The sequence below is a fragment of the Phlebotomus papatasi genome, chromosome 3 (assembly GCF_024763615.1).
Source record: "Phlebotomus papatasi isolate M1 chromosome 3, Ppap_2.1, whole genome shotgun sequence".
Classification (NCBI taxonomy): domain Eukaryota; kingdom Metazoa; phylum Arthropoda; class Insecta; order Diptera; family Psychodidae; genus Phlebotomus; species Phlebotomus papatasi.
This window is the reverse complement of record NC_077224.1, coordinates 24,504,537-24,529,346: the sequence shown is the minus strand read 5'-3', so window position 1 is coordinate 24,529,346 and position 24,810 is coordinate 24,504,537. Positions and strand designations below refer to the sequence as shown.

Genomic DNA, 24,810 nt, shown 5'->3' with positions numbered 1-24,810 from the left:
CAATTTAAAAACAAATAAAATTATTTAGAAAATATTCCATATTGTCACTGTCAACTGAGCAACACGGCCGGCAACATAAATTTCATAGTTGCGCTGCTCAACACCATGAACGCAAAACAGTGTCCTTCACATATATTTAGTAAGGGGTATTTTGTATGGGAGCTTCTTAAAAGTAAGGTGTGAAAGATAGGGGTTAACTCAGGCTATAATCCACGCTTATCTGGTCAGATGGGATGTTTAACAAACTTTAAAGTACCGTACTAGAGGTACTCGTGAAATTTAACTCGGAGTAATTAATATGTTTACAACTTATCGAATGAATGCAAATTGAATGATTTTTAAAATATAACTCGGGAAAAATTAAATGGGAAAGTGTAGGTGAGACATTACACTGGGAACTGTCACGGAATATTGCATATCTGCGACAATTTTAGCATTAAAAATTAGTAGTTTGGGGGCGAACAAATTTCAACATAAATCAAATTGGAGATGAAATAAAAGTTTTAATGAGATTTCCTCATTGTTTCATTATAGGTTTGCACCATGCATCCTCCCTCGGCAACATAGAAGCTTCGTCGAAGGTAAGAGAACTTTTCCCGTGAAACTATGTATATTGGATTCATTGGATTAGTTAAAGTTCTGAAAACCCCTAGTTTATAAATTTTATTGATTTTCAACACAAGTTTTCTTGATAATCCTAAGCTTGAAATATGATTTCATCAGAGATTTTTTTTTCTATGTGGTTTTGATTGATCAGGGTCATCATCACTTTCCCGGTCGAAGCTACGATTCCGAGGATGAGAATATGGGACGAACGAGAGCACATACCACATCGACTCACTTCCTGAAGACATCGATTTACTCCAGAGGAGATATAAAAGAGCAAGTAATTATCCATGGGGAACATCGCGGGGGGAATTATGAAGAAGTATCTGCCATCAGATTGAACTTTATTGTCCATTTGCTCGCTTGGGATGCGATTTAATGAAAAACTGCGAGTTTCCAAAGCATCCCTCTCATACAACTTGTGGAAAGTCAATTGAAAATCGCGTCTGAAAATTAACTCAAAACGCCACTTTGTCATTTTCTAATCAAGATGGAGCGAGGACTTTTATTGAATTTCCATTTCCCATTCCCATAATTCACCCATCCAGAATGTTGACAAGAGGAAAGCCAGTAATAAGTTTCTTCAAACTTATGGGAGCTGTGATTCTTTCACTGTCAATTAGGCTTATGAGGTTTGATAAAAGAAATTTTACGGACGTCTTGTATCATTTTATAACGTTTTTCAGAAAGGTTTAATTTTTTTTTATTTTCAAGTCAAATGCCAGATTGACGTATGCAAATCTTGTGAATCTTGTTCTGTACCGTACTCAAGATCGGTTGTGATAATGATAAGTCGACAAAAATTCTATCCCAAAGCATTTTTAAATTGATCAATTTTATAAACTACACAGTTATAGCTACTAGGGGAAAGTGCTCTCCCTTCGAACGTTCATGCCTTCGAATAATGTGAATTTCTATTGTTTTCGTAAGAGATTTACACTAAATTATACTGAATTATCAACAATTGATGATAAGCTAACTAATATTTAATAGAAATGTGTAAAGTCCTTTAGGAAAACTAAAAGAAAATTCACCTCATTCGAAGGCATGAACGTTCGAAGGGAGAGTACTTTTCCCTACGAGTTTTCAGAGAGCCCTAAAATGATTCATTTTAATTTAAAATGTTCACAAACATTTTCCCTAATTACAAATGAACTCGAGTGTAATAAATAAAATAAAATAAATGATGAATGTTCGGTAACAAAACAATCAATAAAAAATAGTAATATTTCGTCACTTAGATTAGCAAATGCATTAATTGGATTTTGACTATTATTTATCAGGGAGAAATTTTTCTCTTCAATCATTTTTTAATGAAAAGTGAGCCCTAAATGTGATATTTTAAAATTACATGTACCGCAAGCATAACAAAGTGCTGGAAAATAGGAGGAAAATAAATATTTTTAGCGAATAAAATTGTGGTAATTGATCTTATTTGTAAAATGTCCACCTGAAATGTACAAAATTCTTTCAGTTAGAACAATTAACACGTTGTAACAATTTTATTTTTTTTGGTTGGATTCTCATGCTATTATTTATTGCTTTTAATTAGATTATTTTTAGGAAACATTTATGAAAAAATTATTCAAAATGATTATGATTTTCAACCGTTTTCCCTATTGGGATCCCGGGCTTAGGACCAACAATTTCTTCGAATATTTGTAATGAAAAAAAAGTGTTCCAGCTTTGCGGAATGCTCGAACTCACGAGATAAAGCTCTCCGTGAATTAGATTTTCGCAAGATCTTCTGGTGCTTACTGATTTCCCAGAGATGAAATTTATTCATAAATCACAAAAGCATTTGAAAATCAAAAAAATCAGTTCTTAACCGATTCATTATACCGATGAGGACCGATACAACCGGATGCGAAATTTCAATACCTTTCCAAAAAGTCCAAATTTAGCCAAATCTATTGAAAAATGGACCATCCAATGTGGTTGACCTTTGACCTTCAATAATTTAGAATGGCAAATTTTCCGGTCATAGCTATATTTGGACGAAATGTTCGACTGAACTACCTTTAAAACGGGTCCCGGTCAAAATCCCGAAAGCCAAAATCCCGAATTGGCCAAAATCCCAAAAGCCAAAATCCCGAATTCTTAAAAGTGTCATAGCTACTCTCACGATTGCACCCGCGCTTTCTGGAGGCAAAGGGAAATCTTCTGTGTCTTGGGAAATTATTCCAAACATTTTCCTCCATATAATTTCATCCCTTTCAGAATTTTGAAGATTCGGGATTTTGGCTTTCGGGATTTTGGCCTATTCGGGATTTTGGCGTTCAGGATTTTGGCTGCCACCGCTTTAAAACATATCCCGCAATCCCGAAAATCATTGAAAAAGCTTGAAAAAAAATTGATAAAAACCGAAAAAACATGCTTTTTACGGCATGGAGGGAGGATAGGAGAAAAGATTGTCCAAGGTCATGTCCACTTATATGGGTAGTGGAGGGTATCGAAGACCGGAAGCCGATATCTCTTTCCGTTTGATTTCTAACTCGAGAACAAACTTAAGGTCAAGAAAGAAAAATTTTCGAAAAACATTAAAAAATCGATACTTAACCGGTGCATTACCGATGAAGAACAATGCACCCGGGTTCAGAATTTGAATGCATTTCTCATTGTTCTGTTTTAAAGACACACGTCCACGGATGAAGAGAAATTTTTACCTAGAGTACATTGGGGTAATTACGAACAGAATCTAACTTTGAATTTTGGATATCCTCACTTCTTAATAAGCATATAGAAGACCAGAAAGAAAATAAAGTACATTTCTTCATAGTGTTTCTTTCTCTTAGCTCATATCTGTATCTGTAAGAAATTCTCAAAATTTGAACTTCTGTTTAAAATTGCCCCTTGTACCTTAAACGTAGATCAGTTGCTGATAAAACATAATTCTATTCAAAACATCTACCTTGTGAATATAAGATCGATCAGAGGTGTTTCACCGAACCGCGTCATGACAATAGCTGTGCCAATGAAAGAATCACAGCTGTGACAAGACGTAAAAGATGGGAAAATGCTTATGGGTGGTGAAAATTAATATTTTTCTCTCTCTTTTCTGTGTTTATTTTGCAGTATTGTCTCTCCGACAGGCAATTGAGTTCCATCGAACCGCCAAGGCGGGAAAGATTCTTCGGTTGTTGGTCAGGAAGAGGAGCTCCTCAATCATTCTTAGGCGTTTGCGTGGGTCGACGTGCTCCCTCAGATGAGAATATTCACGATTATGCTCCCATATACAAATATCCCAGGTAATATCCTCTCGTTATCATCAAAGTCATCAAATGTATAATCCGGCAAACGAAGAAGTTGAAGTGCCTCAAGCAAGCCTTTGACTCTTCTCTTAATTAATTTCACTTGGAAATTGATGGTTTTCTTTATTTACTCAATACATCTATGAAATGCTCCCTTTAGCATTATTTCTTTTGTAGAATTTTCATTGTTCAATTTCACTCAATCAGAGTTGATTTTTCGTTGGATTGAAAATGTTCAATGAATCAGTAAAGTTTGTAACTCAAAGACGATGATTTTCGCTTTAACGCACTTCGATTGACGCTCTAATGTTGTTCTAAAAAACCTCAAATTTATCAAAACTCAGGGTAATCCGAAATTGGGTAAGGCTGTTTCTGTGTCTCATCCGAATGAAAATACTCTTATCTAATATTCTAATAAACTTCAACTCTTTCACGCAAATGAATGCTCTTAATGTTCCTAATTATCTCAAAATTCTCCTACCACGTGGTCTTTTCAACAGGTATCCACCTCCTGGACCGGTGCCTCATGACGTCCTTCTCTACGATGAAGACCTCGAGAATTCCTACTTCAGACGTCGCCCCACGTCCTTTCTCACTGGCGGTGATCCAAAGCGCTACACCTGGATGCCCGCCGATGAGGAAGCTGTGCGTCTTGAAGGACCTCGTCCAATCTGCCCAGAAGACGATTTTACTCGGGGTCCGTATGTCGTTGGGTCCTATCCACCCAAAACAGATCCTACATTCCTCAGTCAGAGCACGGAACATCTGGCCAGGTATTCCCAAAATCAGTGAAATTCCTCATGCATCAAATAACAAATCCCTTTGGTGGTTTTCGCAGAATGTATCAATGTCCAACTCATATTGGCATTCCGCCCCCACCGCCGCCGCCCATTGTGCCTGCAGATGGGACAGTTATTGGTGCTCCCAGGTGAGGAATTTAATTACAGTTGACTTTGCAACGCGATACCTGCTGTGCTTCTAATATGTATGGCAAAAATATGATATTCAAAGTGGCTATTGAAGTTTTTTTTTACTTGAAATAAAGTGAGAGTAATTTTATGAGCTTATCACTGCTTTAAAACACTTCAAAAATGCATTAGAAATTCTATTACTAAGGGGTAACGTTAATAGTATTATTTCAGGTTAGAATTTAAAAGAATTGCTAAAAGACTCCCATATCAAAGAAATCAGATTTATGCGATAATATTACGGTGCTATTCTAATGAAAAAGCACATATTTTTTTAGCACTTTACTATTTTCAAGTGCTTCTGCAATATCGATTTTTCTTTGTGTTGGTTTCTGTCTGGACTATTTTCGCCCAGTCCTCGCTATATTCGTAAACCGCCAAACAGTTGTTAAACCAATACAAATTAAAGTCGTTTATGTAGAAGCACTTGAGAACAGTAAAGTGCTAAAAAAAACATGTTCATTTTTCATTAGGATAGCATCATTAGTTTCTAAATCTTGAAATAGCTCTAATTGCAAAATTATACTAGTGAGTAGAAATTAGACCAAGAACACGTTGTAATGACTTTGGGTGTTCTTAATCTTTAGCCAAATTTCCACTTTCTGACCTAAATATTTCGTTCTTTTTATCTGAATATTTACGTAAGAACTACTAAAAAATAATGTCAATCTTTCGCGAGTTTGTCTTAGGGTAAAGTGGTACAAGTTGGACCATGGTACAAGTTGAACAATCTATGGTGTAAGTTGGACAGGGCTTTTTTTCTTGATAAATTTAGTACTTCATTTTTATTTGTATATTTTTAATGCTTTAGTTTTATAATTTGGCTCCTTGTGCTAAAAAAATTAGTACTGTATTTATCAAGAAAAAAATCTCTGTCCAACTTGCACCGGCAAATTGTCCAACTTGTAACACTATATGTCCAACTTGTATCACTTTACCCTACTCCAAGGATTTACGTTGGGATTCTCACATTTTTTTCTGAATATCTACGTTAGTAAAACTTAAATTTAATTTTCTAATCTTCTACTTTTTTCGTTTTCATATTTACTTAAGATTAAAGACTAAGATTCAGTATACTACAAAAGCACTAATCCTCATTTTCGATCAAAAAAATACTTTATTCTTTCTGGAGAGAACTCAAATGATTAATAGTCATTTATAAACATACTTAGCCTGTATATTTGGCGTTAAGTACTATTAAATGCAATTAACAAATATTTTTTGGTGAAATTTCAACAAAACAAAGACATTGTAAAACCCAATAACTACATAATAATTTAGAGTCAGTAATGACTAGCTTTTAAAGAAGAATAAAAGAATTAAATTGGTGTCAAAATATGCTTAAAAACTTATTCTGGCAGTAAGTAATAAAAGAGACTTATAATCACGCTCTTTTTCGCAAAAAATACACGTCAAAAATAAAACAGTATACAGCACATTTGACATGCTTCTCTGCCGCATTAACATAAAATTGTCAAACGTATTTACTGTCAATGAAAAGCCGATTGGACTTTACAATTTTTTATTATACTACCACCATATAGACACTTTTTCTGAATATTTAAATTTTTAATTTTTATTATAAGCAAATTTAGTTAGATTATTTCGTATTTTGAAACTCACAATTTTAAAAATTATTTATTTTTCGCTTATTGCAGAGTGTATCTTCCATAACGATTTTTACATGATAAAGCACTTTGCACAAAAAACTTTGAAACGTTTTACTATCTGAATCTTATCTATGCAAAATTATTGTTACGTAATATTCCACAGATTTCAGAATTGCCTAAAGGTTAATTCAAGCGCAATCCGAGAGGTATGAGTGTCTAAGTGTTCCGAAAAAAATGAGTGGATTCTCCAAGTTCCCTGAAAATTTAACTGGATTTCCTGAGTTTCTGAAAAATTGTATGGGTTCCCTGGCTTTCTGAAAAAAAGTATGAGTTTCCCGGATTTCTGAAAACTTTTACTGGTTCGAGTTTACAAAAACTTGTATGGAACCCCCGGGTTATTGAAAAATTGTATAGTTTCCCCAGATTTAAGAAAAATTGTATGGGTTGTTCTCGCCTTTAAAAAATTGTAAGGACCCTTCAGTATTATGAAAAGTTGTATGACATCCCCGGGTTTCTAAAAAATTGTACGAGTTCCTCAGGTTCCTGAAAAATTGTATGAGGTCCCCAGGTTTATAAAAAGTCGTATAGGTTCCTCAGGTTTTTAAAAAATTGTGTGGGTTCCATAGGTTTATAAAAACTGTATGGGTTCTCCTGGGTTTTTGAAAAATTATATGAGTTCCCCAGGTTTCTGAAACATTGGACAAGTACCCCACTTTTATGAAACTTTTCACAGGATCGCCGAGTAATTAGAGAACTCTATAAGTTCCCCGGGTTTCTGAAAAATTTATATGACTTCCATAACTTTCCGAAAACTTGTATTAAAACTGTCTAAAAAAACTGTATAGGTATTAGTTTTATAGGTCTAGCGGGGTCACTAAAGAACTGCAAAGATAACCGGGGTTCTTTAAAAATGGGTAACATAGGTGTCTGAAAAAATTTGAGTTCTCTGAAAAGAAAATTCGATGGGTTCTCCGGGTTCTCTGAATAATTATATATGTTCCCTTGGTTCTGTGAAAAATTATATGAGTTCCCCGATTTCTCTAAAAAGTTTTATAGGTCTCTGAAGAATTGTATGGATTCTTTGGCTTCTCTAAAAAATGTATAGGTTCCTCAGACCTCAGGCTCCTTGAAATATTGTATGAATTCTTCCAGATTCTCTGAAAAAACTATATGGGTACCCTTGGTTCTCTAAAAGGTTTTGTATATATTGGTTCTTTGGGATCCCTAGAAATTTCTTCAGATTTCCGGATAATTGTGCAGGTTCCCCAGGTTCTCTAAAAAAAAACACAGTATGAACTTCCCGAAAAATTGTAATGATTTCCCAGGTTTCTCAAAATTGTGAGGATTTTTCGAGTTCTAAGAAGTTTTATAGGTTCCTCAAGTTCTCCGAATATTGTGTGGATTGGATTTCCCAGCCTAGATCGAGTTTCCTGAAATAAGTAACTCATTGCTACTACTTTATTTTTCAAAGTCATTAGAGTCATGAAAATTACCTTCAACTTTCGTTAATGAACTTAGTATTTGGTAACTTTTGCGATAATACCTAGGGGAAAATACTCTTCCTTTTGACATTCATGCCTTCGAATAATGTAAATTTTCTTTTATTTTTCCTACTCTGAAAAAAATAATTTGTTGAAATTTGTGAAGTTTGGTTGAAATACTGTTATTTTTGGGGGTAATTTCAATAATGACATACTTTTTGTGAAAAAGGTGGGCTATTTTGTATAATTTTTGTGGATAATACAAAACATAGGGCTGTAAAAAGAGGTGATTCGAACAAACAGTTTGTGCTGGTTACCACTTTTCTACAAAATTTCCACCAAATCTTACGAACTGAGATTGTGATTAATTGAAAATACCCCTTTTCAACCAATTTTTACGAACATTTTGTTTCTAACACAAACATTTTTCTTAAACTTGCCGCTAGGAGCTCTTCTGTCAATTGACAGCGAAAAAATGTTGAATAGTGAGAGTTTTCGCACGTGAAAAAGGAAAAATCCATTTCCTTCAATTAAATTTGAAATTTTATGTGTGTGTCGAAGTGGTTGATGCTGCGCTTTATGCAAGGTGTGTGCAGTGGGATTGCGAGGAGGCGTATTGGTCTCTTATAAGTGAGTTCAATTTGCTCTTAGGTTACTTAACCTCAATTACCACGCTTTTTTTAATTTTTCTTATTTTCAGGTAAAGGTATTCATTCGTATCCACTGTATGATCTCAGAGAAGAAGATATCAATTATATTTTGGATGCAGATATAAACAGAGTACGCTTCCGGAAAGGCTGGGAAAAGTGGAAGCAATCCTTGGAGGAAGAGAAGTCTGCGTCAGGGGCAACATCAACATCCGGAAAATTGGGAGACGGCGATACAAGAATTAATTCGAAGAGCATCTTTCTGTCAACAAAATCGATGCAACGTCTTTCTGAGGAGATTGAAGAAACTCCAGTCAGAAAAAAGGTAAAGAAAGTAATTTACAAATTGATTTATTGATAATTGAAAACCGTGTTAATTTTAAACGCCTTTGAATTTTTTTAGGAACTATATTATTCTCCGAAAACTTCCACCAAGAGTTATTAGAGTGGTAGGCTTTATAATAAGTATCACAATTCTCAACGTCATCCGAGAACGTTACGACACCAAGGAACAACAGCCACATCAGAGGTTGCCGATTTATCAGATATTTGAAGTGCCCAAAATGAAGACATTTTGCATTTGAAGGAATTTTTGGTGAATATAGATGAAGGAGACCTTTCAGAAGAAGTGCATGATGCATGGTCTAAAAGTTCTCCGATAAGAGAAAGGGATTGTGAGGGATAATTAAAAAATTTTAAAAGCGTTGCTGTTGTATGGACACAAAAGTGTAAGTGTCTTTATAGACTAATTTACGTAGAAAAATTGATTACTTTGAGTTAAATTAATGAACGCAAAAAGAATTTTAAATATAAGAGTGATGATAACCCTAGTTCCATAGATATAACTGAAAGTAATTTAAAAAATGAAAAATTGAAAATGAGTGCTTCCGAGACCCTTACATTTGCTCGAATTGTTACTGATTTCGTAAAAGACAAAATTCCAAAGGAAAACGAAAATTTAAGACTATTACGAACGCTTCAGCAATTAATTAAACTAGTCATGAAGACGTCAATAACCAATGATGATCTTGTCGAACTTAGGAAAAAGGTTAAAAGTCTTATATATCAAAGAATTTTCAAAACACATTTAACACCAAAATTTCATTACCTAGTACATTATAGCACAATGATTGAGAAATGTGGACAATGAGGAAAAATATTACACTTACAATTGCAATAAAAGCTAGTCTTAAAATAATTCTTTTGTTATAGCATGATAATACGTGAAATATATTATTTAAAAAGAGTAAAATTTGTTTTATTTTTATATTTTCAATTATTACAAATAATATTGAAATTCTCCTAAAAGAAAAGAATAGCAAAAGGGTGGGTAAAATTTGGTGGTAGAGACCCATATTTTGTAAAATATTTAATTTACAAACCAGGGGGTGAAGTTTTGTGTTTGGTACAAACTGGATTGTGAATCTGCAAAATTACAAAACGATTGTGAAAAATTAACAAATTTTTACGAATTTGGCGGTGGGAACACCTTTTCACCTCCGTTTGTCATTTTTCTATGGGAAAATTACAAAACTTTGACCACTTTTTACAAATTATTTTTTTCAGAGTAAGGGACTTATACATTTCTATTAAATATTAGTTAGATTTTTATCAATTATTTATAATTCTATCATAATTATGTGTAAGTCTCAGAAAAAAATAATAAAAAAAATCACATTATTCGAAGGCATGAAAGTTCGAAGGGAGAGCACTTCCCTTACTTCGTTATAACTAAATTGACAAATTGACTAAATTGACTAAATTTTAGGATTTATTCTCCTTTTCGGAACTACTACGCACGGGTATCCAAATAATACTGTTACCTAACTATAAAATTCCGTCATACTGACTGACGCTACTTGTGAATTTTGATAGATGAATAACCGAGGTTATATTATTATGTACTGCACATTTTGACTCACTCTAACTATTTTATGTCGAGTACAAAGCGTTATATATAAAAAAAAAGTTAAATTGAAATTTCTTTCAAGTGTTACCGACATATTTTCTTGCACATCCTGAGGAAGTGTATGCAAAATTGTTCAATTTCCGCTGATACATTCTGAGAAATGACTGTGCGAATATGTTGCTCTCATAAGTCGAAACAAAGTAAGAAGTTTCGCGGCAAAACTTTTTCTAACTCGTATAGAAGTCTGAAGGAGAATCATCCTGATGGACTTTGTTTTCAAAATGTTCCTGGAGCAATTTTAAAGTTATTTTCTTTCAATTTATTTTATAGTATATTTTCAATTGAATATCGCGATTGGCACTCACGATTTGAACTTTTACGCTATGGAGCTCCTAAATTGTGGTGTTTTTTTTAAGAGAAAAAAGGCATTCAACTTTCATTAAGATAAAGTATTGTTCTTGTGCGGAAAAATTGTGAGTTACTGGTTGAACTAAATTCATCTTTAAAAAAAAAAAATCCATTGAGAAAAATAAAGGGAAGCACCACTCCAGATTCAGTTGAGTGAGTTTATGTAAGGATATGGTGGTATGATGGGAAAATCGATAATAGAACGCGGTTGTTTGCTCCAGAAATTAAGAAGAAACCTGCATTGAGACTTTTTCTCAGGGTTTCCCTTTCTTTTACCATTTTAAGATTTTTCTTTAAAATTTTTGAAATGAATAAGAGGAGGGTGTTTAAGCCAGAGGAATAAGAGGAATGTTGATCGATGCTCTGCTTTGGCTGAATTGTGGTTTCTTATCCCAAGGATCCCTTCCTGATTGAAGTTAGTGACGCTGAAGATTGAGCTTAGTTTGTCTCAAATTATCCTCCCCCAACCCAACTCGATTTAAACCAATTTGAAATTAAACCATTCCGACACCATCATCAATCACATCTTTAATGGGTAGAGTCAACTCTTTGGTATATAAGATTGAAGTCAGCGAGGAATTAGGGCGAATTAACTTGATAATCTCCCAATCTCTAGGTCCTGTTCTGTGGTTAAATCCTCCATATCAACAAATGAGGTGAAATATTGGCAGAAACTCATCAAATTCTTGGGTGGGAAGATACTTATTCTCGAATCTCGATTTGATGCTTCTTTTTTTTCTTTTGTTACTTTCAATTATAACTTTGAGCACGTCTTAGGGAAATCGTACAAAAGGGAGAGAAGAAAAAACCCTCAAGATGGGCTCTAGTGTGAATGGGGGGAGGTTTTCATGATTCATGCACAATTTTCTATAAATAAATTTTCCAATTTAACATTTCATTTTCTCCTTTCCACTCGCATGATCACTGTAGTGCCACACTTCTGAAGCAATCTTTTTTGCTGTCAAGGAAAGAAAAGGGAAATAAATAGCTAATAAAATTGTTCCCATTAAATCAATAAAAATGCCAGATACAAGAACCAAAAATTTGTTTCTCACTCTGCCATCAATTCATCCAAATATCTCTATCTCCTGAACACAAAAGAGAATATAGACCTGGTTCCATCCCCCCATTGATAGAACATCCACCGTGATGTCTAACATCACGATACAATGGATAACTCTTAAAAAAGAAGAGGTTTTTATTGGATGACTTCAGTTTAGTTGGTTCAATGGCTTTCGCTCCTTCAATTGGCAGAATTTTCCGATTGTCTGGAAAAAAATCAATTGCTTTCTCCTCATTTTTCCGCCAGAAAGGTGATTTCCTGCCTTGATTCGTCTAATCTCTGAGACGCTCCAACATTGCCCTAAATCTTCTTTGGATTTATCACAATTTAAAGAAGGTAGTTGAACCACCAACTGACATCAACTTCCGAGACACATCACATTCAACGGAATATTAAAAAATCATTTTCTATTCAAGCATTTACTTAAATGTTGCCACTTCCGCAGTGATAATCTTCCAGTCTTAAAGTGCATTTGTATCGCTTTTGTTTGCCATACAAACTTATTTAAATATTTCATATGCTGCATATTATGCAAGCTTAATACGAAATTTAAATCTTAGACTCTACAGCATACCATCGCAAATCTCACGGAAAAGCACCCAAGCAAAGCGTAACTTTGTAAAGCTCTTACAAATACGATTTTTGAGTGGAATACACAGTGGCGAACTACTTGTAGGAAACCCATAGTAAATAGATAAAATAAAACAGATAAAAATATGTTGCAGTGCACAACAAATAAAAGGAAACGTGAAGGATTTTTTCTTTTAGGCTGGTGCTAGAAAATATTTATTGATATTTCAGAACTACAGTAGAACTATATAAGAATCCTACTTTTTTTATTAATTATTATTAAAAATAAAATTCTTACTTAGTAATAAATTGATTAGGGAGCTTAAAGGGTTGTAAGTCGCTCTGTTTTACGATTACAGTGTGATGCAATTTACTTGACAGCTTGATAGTCATGGACATAACACACTTGGTGGGATTAGTGAGAATCATCCACTTATAGCAAGTCTTATACTTTAGACAGACTTATGGAGTAAGTCGAGAAATGGCTTATTGGAAAACTGATGGGGATGTAGTCTAATCATTATTCAATTCAATTCACTAAATTTCATTATTTTGATTCTAATTACGTAAAGTCGTTTCTCGACTTAAATCCTCTGCCTGTTCAGCACATTATGAAGCTAAAATCGGAATACTGACTGATACACAGAGCAACTTAACTGTATGAAGAAAGCCTATCGATCAAAAACGGCCAGAATAGACCAATGAAATGGAAAGGAAATTGTACTCTTAGTAGTAAAATCCAAGGACATGCATATCCTTGGCTAACAACTGAAATCTCTGGAACTTTGGTTGAGATGTTTTAATGCTAAATTGTTTTAATTTAGGATTGTGTGTTATGGGCATTTAATCTATCAAATTTACAGAAACCACTGGAATTCCTTGATTATTTAGAACTTCGATATACTAGGAACTAGACTAAACTTCTAGTGTGAAGATCGATTTACAGTCCTCTTTATAAATTTCTAGTAAAAGTATTCAAATCAAATGCTTTGGGTATTAAAAAGCGAGAAAACATTCTTTAAATAAAGAATAAAACGATTAGGATGAAGGTAACACCTATTGCCAGTTTAAGAGTCATCATGACCTATTGACACCCTTCCAGTAACAATTAAGATACAAAATTTGAACCCTCCTCATTATGGAAAACGATAAGAAAAAAAAATAGAAACATACTCGCATTTTATTAGTAACATTAAATAAATTTCAATATTTTGACGAAAATGTTAATACAGTAGAGCCTCGCTATAGGCCATATTTGGTGCCAGATTTGACACTTGGGTCGCACTAAAAGTCCATGTCATTTTTTTAAAATTATCTACGACTTTCAGTATTGAAATTGCTCGACGGCTTCCACTTTCTTTGCGATTGTGGTACTTGTCCTCGCTCTCTTCGTTATGGATCACAATTATCACAACTACTCAATAAAGTTTGTCAAAAATATTAAAATAATTATGACAACATTGTATGTCGCGTACTAAAAAACATAACCTAACTAAAAATCAGTATTTTAAAATCAACTATCGATAAATTGTGGACTACAGAGCGATGGCCTATAGCGGGGCTATACTGTAGGGGTTTCCTGTCGAAGAGATGTTTATTTCGATCTATCTAGCGAAAGACATTTGTCTTAATTAATACAAAAGCTTTTATGATCTAAACAAAATTTATTGAAAAGTACATTAACTCCATAATTAAAAAAAAACTAGCTGGAAAGAAATACAAATACAGAATAAAACAGAATTTTGAAAATTTACAAAAAAAATTATCAATTTTATATATATTCCATTGTGAGTTCGAGCTAAGGCTAAGGCTTAGCCAAATAGTTCAACTGATCTAATTTCTTATCAATCGTGATTTTTTGGGAAAATTCAACTTAGGATAGGATTAAGTTAAAGTGCCCTCGAGTCGACCGGTGGTCAATATTTGAATGTTTGATGGTGAATTTTTATAAAATTGTCACTGATTCGTATTTATTTATGGAATAATTGACCTAATAATGTTAGATCATACGTCAAATATTAGTACAAATATAAATAAATTGAATAAATAACTCTACCAGTCGAATTGAGGGCACTTTACCTTATTAAAGATAATTAAATTATGGCAAAAAACAAACGATCAGTAAAAAATTCTAAATGGGCAGTAAAAAATTAAAAATGAGCAGTAAAATATCTAATTATGGTCGGTAAAAAACTTAAATCTTTACAAAAATGGGCCTAATTTATATATTTAACATTTAAAAGGTTTCCATATAGAGTGAAAAGCCCCTTATTTTCCCTTTGCCAAAATTTGGACGATAATATCACTGTTTCAATTTTTTTTGTTACTGATCAATTTTAACTTTTTACTGCTCATTTATTCAATGCCTTAAATTATTAGGCTCTCAATAAGCAATTAAATTGCACACTATTTAGGATTTTAAGACCTACGGGAATTAAGCTAAACCTCTTCACTTTATGGAAGCATGTCTTCCGCGAAGTATCTAGAGGCAGCAGTCCCGCGAAGGTGCCGAACTTCACGTAAAGCGCGTTTGTAGTTTGGTAGGACCCGTCATCGACAAGAAAGATGATTCCAGCTTTGAAAATCCTTGAAATTGGTTGGTAGTAAGGAGGCTGTAGACAGGCTCTGATGTCCTCCATATTGGAGAATCCTCTGTTAAGGCCTCCTCCTGCACCAAATCGCACGACAGTTTACAATCAAGGGCACTGTTCGGGGACTGATCAAAAAGTGACAGGTGGGGCTTCTTAGAGCTGTATGAGGCTACATTGTTATACGATTTTTTTTTGCATATTTCTAAAGGAAACTAGGTTTTAATATATCAATTTAGCCCCATTGCTCAAAGTAGTTCTGCCTCCCTCTAGCGTTTCTGGTTCCATCTCTGTGACTACTGAAAGTAAAGTGGAGGAGTTTTAAGAGGCTCAAGAGTTTCAAAAGGAATATAAACACAGCATTTTCATTGTAAGCCTTTTAAAGGTGTATTAAAAGAGTAGTCAAAGTCTTAATCCTGGCAGCTAATTCGCTAATTCAGGTAATTGAGCCGTTACCACTCAGGACTGTCACGAGCCCCGGATTCTCAAATTTACCATCCCTAATTATTTGGTGTCCTACGAAGCATAGAGTCTGTACCTAAAGACTTTCCAGGCTCATCCTTATCTTTGCGAAGCAGATAACCAGCCCACTGAATCCTATTTTCTTACTTGATACTTACTTGATGTCCTACTTACTTGATGACCGATACCTCTAAGTAGCGCTCTTACATCGCGTTGTTGTACAGGGTCTAGAATCGTTCTTTTTCATGAATAAATTTTGGAAAACAATTGATATGCCCTGTAATATTCAAAAAAATTCAAGTGAAATTTTCAAAATTTCTTTTACTCTTTATATTTCTATTGTCAATCCCTTAAAACTTCGGACGTTTTGAGAGGTTCATGAAGACCATCTATGGTAAAAATTTCCAGTCCCTATCTTAGAAGATATTAAATTTGTCCCAAGCTCCCCTATTTTTTCAAGTTCTAGTATGTCACGCTTAGTTGGGAATCATTTTAGAGTACAATTGTGTCTGTGGTTTTCTATAAAAGTCATATTTCAGCTCGTCTCTTATTAGAAAAGTGTCAAGAAAAGTCATCACTGTTGTTATTTGGATTTGAGCCATCCGACCAATTTTCCAGATTAACTGACACCCGAATCCTTTTCTTGTCGCATCGAAAGCAGATCCAACGTCAGCCACCCGCTGACACGTTCTTGATGGCTTTAGAGAATCCACCCCAAGTAACCTTATTAAAATGTATGGTGTCACTAGAACGCGAACATTTCTCACGTCATCATAAATTGTTGGCCAGGGGGTATGGTAAGGGTCTTTTCTATCCCTGTGGCGTTTCAACATCATAAATAAGTAATAATAATAATAATAATTACACGGATGCTAAAGCTTTTGCCGGAAGATGCTGAGCTACGTGGTGTCTTTGAGCTTTTTGGGCGAAAGCCAATAATATTAGCCTCATGCTGGGTAACAAAACCTCGGCTGACAATCTATAAATGGGAATTGAGAAGACCCAAAGTACAATCAGCATTCTCTATATGGCATTATTCCCATCTGAGATTGAGTCAATTCAGGATTTAGGGGTATGATTAGGACATTGTTACAAGGCTTGGAAGATTATTTCTCATTCTCCATAAGGAAGATGAATGTGAGTGGATTTGATTTTCGGGCTCTGAAGTGTTGACAAGCAGCATAAGCACATGCCATGTAAAATAAATTTAACTCATACACTTCTCACAAAATTTATGTAATGAAGCCCTGAATGCTTGGATAGCAAAATTTGGCACTGACACTTATTCCATTTATTGATAAAACTTATCTGTTCCACTTTTCTGAAATTCAAAATTCAAGAAATTTTGCAAAGTCTATTCAAAGACTGCTATTAAGCAACCTCATTTGTATTTTTAATAAACGATAATTGTTGTTTTTTAATTATTATTTCAAAATTTAATTTTGAAATATTCAAAAATTAACCTGAAATCGGTTCTAACAACCCATTTCTGGTTTTACTAAATTTTATTACTTAAAAAAAATTTAGACACAAAATAGTGATAAATCCCGAAAGAAGCATGTCCTAAAGTTATTTTTTTTATAAAAAAAATCGTGTATCTAAAAGGATTTACGAAAGAATGAAAGAATTACGTCAAGAGTTTGTCAGACGAAAAATCAAAATTTAGACAAACTTTTTGTAAAATCCAGACAGATGTGTTCCAAACCATTTATCAAAATAGATTTTTTGAAAAGTAAAAAAAAAATAATTTGGAAAATTGGAAAATCTTGACTTTGAAATGTGTTACTTGAATAATGGCATAAGCCCCTGATATTATTCTAAAGTCTGTGTATATTGAGTTAGAACTGTGCTGTATTTGGGATTAATCTTGCAAATTGTGCTGCACCATTTTGATGAGAATTATCTTTCATACAGGACGAAACACGTGAGCTTCGCCCGTTCCCACACTTTGACCTCCTTTGATGAAGCCATGGGGATGAGACCTCTGTCCCGGATGGGAAGTACAGCAACGAGGAGTCAGGAACGACTTATCGGTGGCAAAAAGCCCACAATCACCCTTTCGGCTCAGCAGCTTCCGCCCACACATGCCCTTCTTATTCAACAGCCACCCCCACCGCAACCGCCCCCGCAACAAGAGATTTTCGTGGTGGAAAAATTCAAGAGAGGTGCAATGAAAACTCAAGCAACTCAGACGGAGGTTTGTCTTGGAAGGAAACCACACCATTTATCTCTCAGCCCGCGAACTATTCACAGGGTGAGTAAAATCGCGTTAAACCATAAAGCTCACCTTTTGTGCACTTTCATTAATTACCTTTGAGAACCTCTTAAAAGAGACGTAAATTCAACGAAAATGGAGAAATATATATAAAGAAAATATACATAGCTACTATAAAATTCAAAAATGCAAGATATTTTAAAAGCTACGAAACTGCTTATCTTATACAATTCTAGAGTCGGATTAGTGGGATTAGTTGTCGTTTTCTAAATACAATTGGCAATAGATAAGACGGTGGCAGACACATTAAGAGCAAACGTTCGTAATAAGGACAATAACTAAAAGAATTAGCAAGTTTTTGATAAAATCCAAGATTATTGGTTTTCCTCAAACTCGGCTCAATTTCTCTTTCATAAAATACTTGAAAATGAGAATTCTCCGGGTTTCATGAAATCTTTATAAGTACAATGAATAGCTAAACCTTTCGTTTGAGGTTGCGAATAATTAAAAACATTAACGGAAGACGCAGGATACCCTCCATCTTATCCATTCTTAAAATAAATTCAACAAAGCTAGTAAACATATTATTTATTGTTTTTTATTCCCCCCTACCCTGGACATAGGTCTTAAAGGTCTTAAGTTTTATTTTAATTAATCGTAATGAATCAAATGAAAAATATTTTGGTTTTGTACAGGCAACATCTTCATTTCTTCTGGCTGCCAAATTAACTTCAAGGATTTATTAAATTAATATTCTGTATAATAAAATTTAAAAAAAAAAAATTGAATTCGAGAAAAATTAAAAAATTGAAAAAAAAACATTTGAAGATTTAATTTTTCTGTGTCAAAAAATATATTTTTTGCATTTGAACAGTTCAGTAATAACTTTCAAAAATTATTTTGAGCCTTTGAGCAGTGATTTGTTAAAAATCGAAATTAAATTTAACTACTCAAAAATATTACTCCTAATAAACTAATATAAGTAATCCACTGAAAAAGACTGGAATATCTAGGCTTTACTATATCTTAACCTAACCTTTACTACCTATCTATACCTTTAATTCCTAAGGTAGAAAAAAATAGAAAAAGAATTGTTGCAAGTATAAAGACTGGGGTGATATGATAACTTTACCTTCGATAGTATCGACTGTCGATTCTAAAAAATGTGAATGATAGCTACACGTTTTGTAGCTGATACAGATATTTATCAACAGTAAAATTCTTTTGACAATGTTCCAATAAATAGCCTAACAATGCGTAAAAAGTCAATATTCACTTAATTTAGAAGATACAGATTTATCTATACTATCGATTCGATGGTATCGAAAAGTTATCATTCCACTCCTGGTCAATTGTAAAAACCATGATTAATTAAACCGTGACCAAGACTTCATTTTTATTGGCTTTTAATACAAAAATATTACAATAATTTAAAAAAACTAGCGCAATTTTAATTATCTAAATTAGCAATTTAGTCCAAAACAAATTCATTACGTGAGCTTACAAAGGCGCTATTTCTCGTAATTTTCTTCTTTCTTCTCAAAATAAAATTCTTAACTACTGACATAATAAATAAGTAAATATATTAGAAGAGTATTTGTTTAAAAAATGGAACTGCTTTTGAAACTGTACGTCTCTTAAAGGCTTAATATTACAGGCAAGAGATTTATTCGTCTACCGCCGTCTTAACATTGGTGAACAACCCACTCCGGAGCCAAACGAATATGTATTAATATAGTAGAATATAATTAATAAAGTAAAACAAGATTAATTGTATATAATTTTTGCTCACACAGAAAAAAATGTTTTGAAAAAATGCTCGTAAATGTTTGTGAATTCCTATGGGGGAGTTACGAAATGCTCGTGTTTCGTATAACCCACAAACAAGTTCGTAAAAGTTTGTACTTTTTTCACAAACATTGTTCGTAACATTATCGTTTGACGAACATTTTTTGTACTTTTACAAACATTTGTTCGTAAGTGTTCGTAAAATTTTGTCATTTGTTCGTAAAATGTTCTACAGGAAAACAAAAATTTACGAACAAATGACAAAATTTTCCGAACATTTTTTGTGTGTTTACGAACATTTACCAACAAATGTTTGTAAAAGTACAAAAATGCTCGTCAAGTGATCATGTTACAAACAATGTTTGTGAAAAAAGTACTGACTTTTACGAACTTGTAGCATTTCGTAACTCCCCCATAAGAATTCACAAACATTTACGAACATTTTTTCAAAACATTTTTTTCTGTGTGAGCAAAAATTATCCAAGCAGACTTATTATCTATTATGTAAAGTTTCTGAAATAGCAAGAAGATTCCAAGATCTCAAGATAGCAAGAAGATCCCTAAGAAATTTTAATAAATATTTTACGAAATATATTTTATCTCAAAAACGCTACATCCTAGGATGTTGATCTTAACTCTTTCGCGTCACACTTTTATTCAGCAGATGAGTTCATGTAAAATTGAGTTTTTCCGAATGCTTTATGATCAAAATTCAAAGAGGAAAAAAAATTTCCATTGCGTGAAAACTCGGAAAAACCCCGGGTCATATATGACCCTATTGTCCTCAAGGGAAGTGTACATACCATTTTCAAAATCTATATCACGGGCTTTTTAAGAGTTTTTTTTTTGCTTGAAGTTATTAATTTGGCCAAAACCGTGGCAAACTGGATTGTCTTGATGAACACTGTACTCCTGGTGTTCAAGGAATCTTCCTGATAATCCCTTGAACAGTCTCTGTCACAATATTTTGAGTGGTATTTGGCAAAAATAAACTTATCTACATATTTATTCACACACAATGCAATTGCACAATATGAGACGCTTGCAGAATACTCTAAAATATTGCAAAATATGTTATAATTCATCAGATATAAGATGAAATGTCCAGGAACAAGATGTCCCACCTGCATTTCACAAAGAAAAACAATGTCCCATCTACATTTCGCTATAGGTTTGGGACGAAAACACTGTTACCCTTGCCGACAATAGGGTCATATATGACCCGGAAAATTCTAACCGCTTTTCTGGAAAATTGAGAGTAGTTTATTATATCAAAATATGCAATATACAATCTTTGGATATTCTATTTTGTGTTTCTAAAGAAATTTTTGCTCAAAAGAAATAAATTAATATAAAAAAATTTGAAAAAGAAAAGTCATTTCACAAAGTTCGCAATTCGTGATTTTTGATCTCAAATATTTTCTTTTCCTGAATATTTGGAGTCTTGAGAAAATTAGCCAAGAATCTTACATCCTTCTATTATGATGTCGTGCACAAACCTATAGATTTCAATTAATGTAAAAAGTAAAAATAAAATTGTTTTTCCCCGGGTCATATATGACCCTAATGACGCGAAAGAGTTAAAGGATGATTCTTAGAAGACGCCTATAAAGGTTTTTTCCTAAAACAAACCCAGTTCAAGTCCCAGTTTTCCTCTTAAATCATTTACATGGGTTTTTCTAAAGGAGCCATTTGAAGTCCGTAAATTCTTTATTTGAAAATCTTCTTCAGACCTCTTGTTATAGGAGTATATTTTAGGAATATTTTATTTAGAATATTTAATTGCAAAACTAAAATTTAACAAGAATAATTTTAAAAAATTATACTGAAATTATTATTAAAAGTATAAAAAATAGAACATGAAAATGAAGGAGTTATGAACCAATTTGGTATCCCAAGAAATATTTAAAGTTATTTCTCGTTAATTTACAATATTTTACTGATTGTAAAATTTTATTTCTTTCTCGGAGTGATGAACAATAGTAAACATTAAAACAGAAATAGAAAATTTCAAAAATGAAAACAATCCACTTTAATGTGGAATTTTACAAGCCAATATTCCAATTTTATGCAGTGGATTGTATATATTTCATATTTTGCATTGGGAAATAAATATTGCATAAAGTCCTGGAGCCAGACTCCTGATGAACAGACTTAATTTAACTTTGATGTTTCCACATCTACATTAAATTTATGCTAGAGAGATCACTTCAATATGCTTGATGACCGGAGGGGCACTAAAAGACAACCTGAACTCTTGTCGCACCCTAAACTACTGTTTTATTGGCTCTTATTTAGGATTCATGTCGCATGTACTGGGTGAAAGTCCTAAAACTTTAAAGTTTTGGCCCTAGGATGTTGTTACACGATGATTCTGTATGCAAAATTGTAATTTTGGCAAACTGGATTGCGAGATATATTTAAACAAATAAGGGCTATATGGCACAAAACAAGATGGATTACAATAAGGGTCCAATACGTGTTCCATGACTCTATCCCAATTAACTAACATAATAGTCAGTCATGTAGGGGCTTAAAGTATCTCAAGCAACTGACAAACTAATAAAAGGCCTTTAAGGATTTAAAAAGAATCTCACTCAAATGCGAAATAAAATGGATTAAGAACTTACTGAGGGGAACATTTAACCTCAGCTAAAACAGTCCCTGTAACCCAATCCCATTCCACTTTAGGAAAACCACAGAGACGTGTTTGTGTTCTTCCCTTGGTTCTTCCTCATCCCCCTGTGTCAGATAGGCCCTTAGAATGAGGCGACCTTGTTGCTTTTCATGAATTTTATAGTAACGCAATGTCTTTCACTGATTACCCAGGATTACTTTTGCTCGCCAACTTGGAATATATCTAGCACAGTGCCTTATATCCTTTTTTCTGATAGCTTTATACATGGCATTCCTATATAATATGTTAATAGAGAGTGTTTCAATGTTGTCTCTTCATTCATCCTGGGTGGCATTCTCTGGTGCTATAGGATGAGAGTGAGAAAACGGAAATTATATTGCTCCGGAAATTTATGTCGCAATTTTAACCTGAAATAAAATGAATTTTTAATCTTTCACTAAGATTCATGACCTAGACTATAACTTTGTGTACCTCTGACCAGGCATCATTCCTTTTGGATTGTTTTTCCTGTTGTAGGCCCTTGTGATAGGGGAAGAGAATTTCTAATGGTGCTAATAACAGACCGGAAAGAAATTTCTCATGACACATCCTTGGCAATTGTCATGGGGAACAAGAACGGGTCATAATCCTAATTTGAACAAGCTTTATATCACAAATACTTCCAAGCTATTCATTCCGAAAACTCAACAAAAAGCTGTAATTACACAGTAAAAGTTTGTAGTTTTGTTCAAGTTTTCCAAATAAAGTTGTAACAGCTTTATGCCACCATGACCAATGGGATGTAGTAAAAGTAGTATATAGTTAGATTGCAAGAAGAGGGTTTCATATTGATTTTTCCATGTCACATTTTGATGGGATAAATAGAGGGATGGGTATAGTTTGAAGTTATTTTGAGGGTCTGGTGATGAATTTAATTATTTAGACGACTCCTAATGGCTCCATCTTTCACCCTTGGGGGGAGTTGGGTAATAATTTTCTTACAATTAACCACCAATTTTGCAGAATATTGCAAATTTTAACTGTTTCCATCTGTAAGTATGTGCTCTATGCATAATTTATCTGGGGATGACACCCGGAGACGAGAAATAACACTAGCAATAATCCACTTAAGGGTCTCTAAACCCGCATAGATGGTAAGATATTTCTGTGGTTATGTCGCCCATAACTATTAAGGGTGAATGTGTAAAAAACAAAGTGGTATTCAATGGGGAAGACTTTAATCAAATAATACTCAGGCTTGCCATATTATTCCCAAAAGGCAGTGAAAGCTACTGATATCCACTAGCATGGTCCACCCACGGCTTTAACATTTCCCCCAAAGGGGTTTCCAATTAGGGTTTGTCATAGAAAATTATGTGACCTTTTTCTTGGGATAAGATAAATCCGAAAAAGACAGTAACAAATATGAACTTGGTTAATATGAATTTATTGAAATTTTGAAAAATATTATTTTTGAACGATAATCCCGTGTTCGTCGGGTGGGAGCGGACTAGCCTAGAATAAAAGTCTTTTCTTCTTCTTTAAAAGTTTGGTGGTACTCCGTGTTTGGTGGTGCCCCAGTTTCCCCTCCATGTTTCCGGGTTAGTGAGAGGTGGGGCTATTTTGAACTGTTGGGCTACATTAATATACGATTTTTACATATATTTCATCGTGTTCCACAATTGTTTTATATATCCAAATTACATAACAATCAAGCCCATTTTCCTTTAGAAATATGCAAAAAATTCTATATTATATCCTTACAGCTCAAAAGTAGCTCCACCTCCCCTATTTATTTGGTACTTCATGGTCCTTGGGGCTTCTTAGTCTTGGGATATTTGTATTACAAGGTAATTATTTTTACAACTTCATATCCCGCGGTGGGAGAAAATCGTAGACCTCCCCAAGAGCACTTCTCTACATACGAATACTTCTTCCGTGCTCTCGCATTATTTAGGCAACGCCAGTGTATTTTATTACGATTTTATCGCATGTGAAAATGTAATTTTTTAGACAATCAGTTCCTTGCATCGAGCGGAATCGGAACTCAAAACTCTGATAAATTCTTATGCGAGCTTTAGGACTAAGGTTTAGCCAGGGCCCTCTCGACATTCCATTTTTCCATACGTTTTTGCACACTGTTAAAATAAAATGATTAAATTGATCCAAATTTGATCCTTTTACAAAGGATGGATCAAATTTCGAACTTTGAATGCACATTCATCATAATATAACATGTTAATTTGATCTATCCTTTGCAAAAGGATCAAATTTGGATCAATTTGATCCTTTTATTTTTACCAGTGCATAGATCCACTGAAGACTATTGGCTAGTTTTTCCTAAAGGGAATTGACTTATCAGTCTGATATATTTCGAAATCATTCATTAAAAGCTATCTAAAAATACATATTTCATAATGTTCGCCAAAATTATACAAGAACTACGAGAAAATTTGTTTAAGTCGCGGTGCAATAGCTGCAAAATTTTTACAAGGAAAATTGAAAAACAACTTCACTTTTTATTAGGCTTGATGGGCCCCTTGCTATATATAATGGTTTACAGTGAATTTCGGAATTTTTATTTAAAAAAAAAAAAACCATAAAATAAGTAAAAACTGATGGAAATT

The 24,810-nt window shown here is 33.7% G+C and overlaps 1 protein-coding gene across 1 annotated transcript in view; it reads left to right on the top strand.

Annotated features, from left to right (window-relative positions):
- Positions 1–538: 538 nt before the first annotated feature.
- LOC129808306 (mucin-12) overlaps positions 539–24,810 on the top strand; it is a 56,400-nt gene continuing 32,128 nt past the window's right edge. The window contains exons 1-6 of the mRNA XM_055858144.1: positions 539–581; positions 758–886; positions 3,682–3,854; positions 4,358–4,630; positions 4,696–4,785; positions 17,478–17,817. Of these exons, the coding sequence (XP_055714119.1) occupies positions 806–886; positions 3,682–3,854; positions 4,358–4,630; positions 4,696–4,785; positions 17,478–17,817 (957 nt within the window). The 5' untranslated portion in view covers positions 539–581; positions 758–805. The remainder of the gene's footprint in view (positions 582–757; positions 887–3,681; positions 3,855–4,357; positions 4,631–4,695; positions 4,786–17,477; positions 17,818–24,810) is intronic.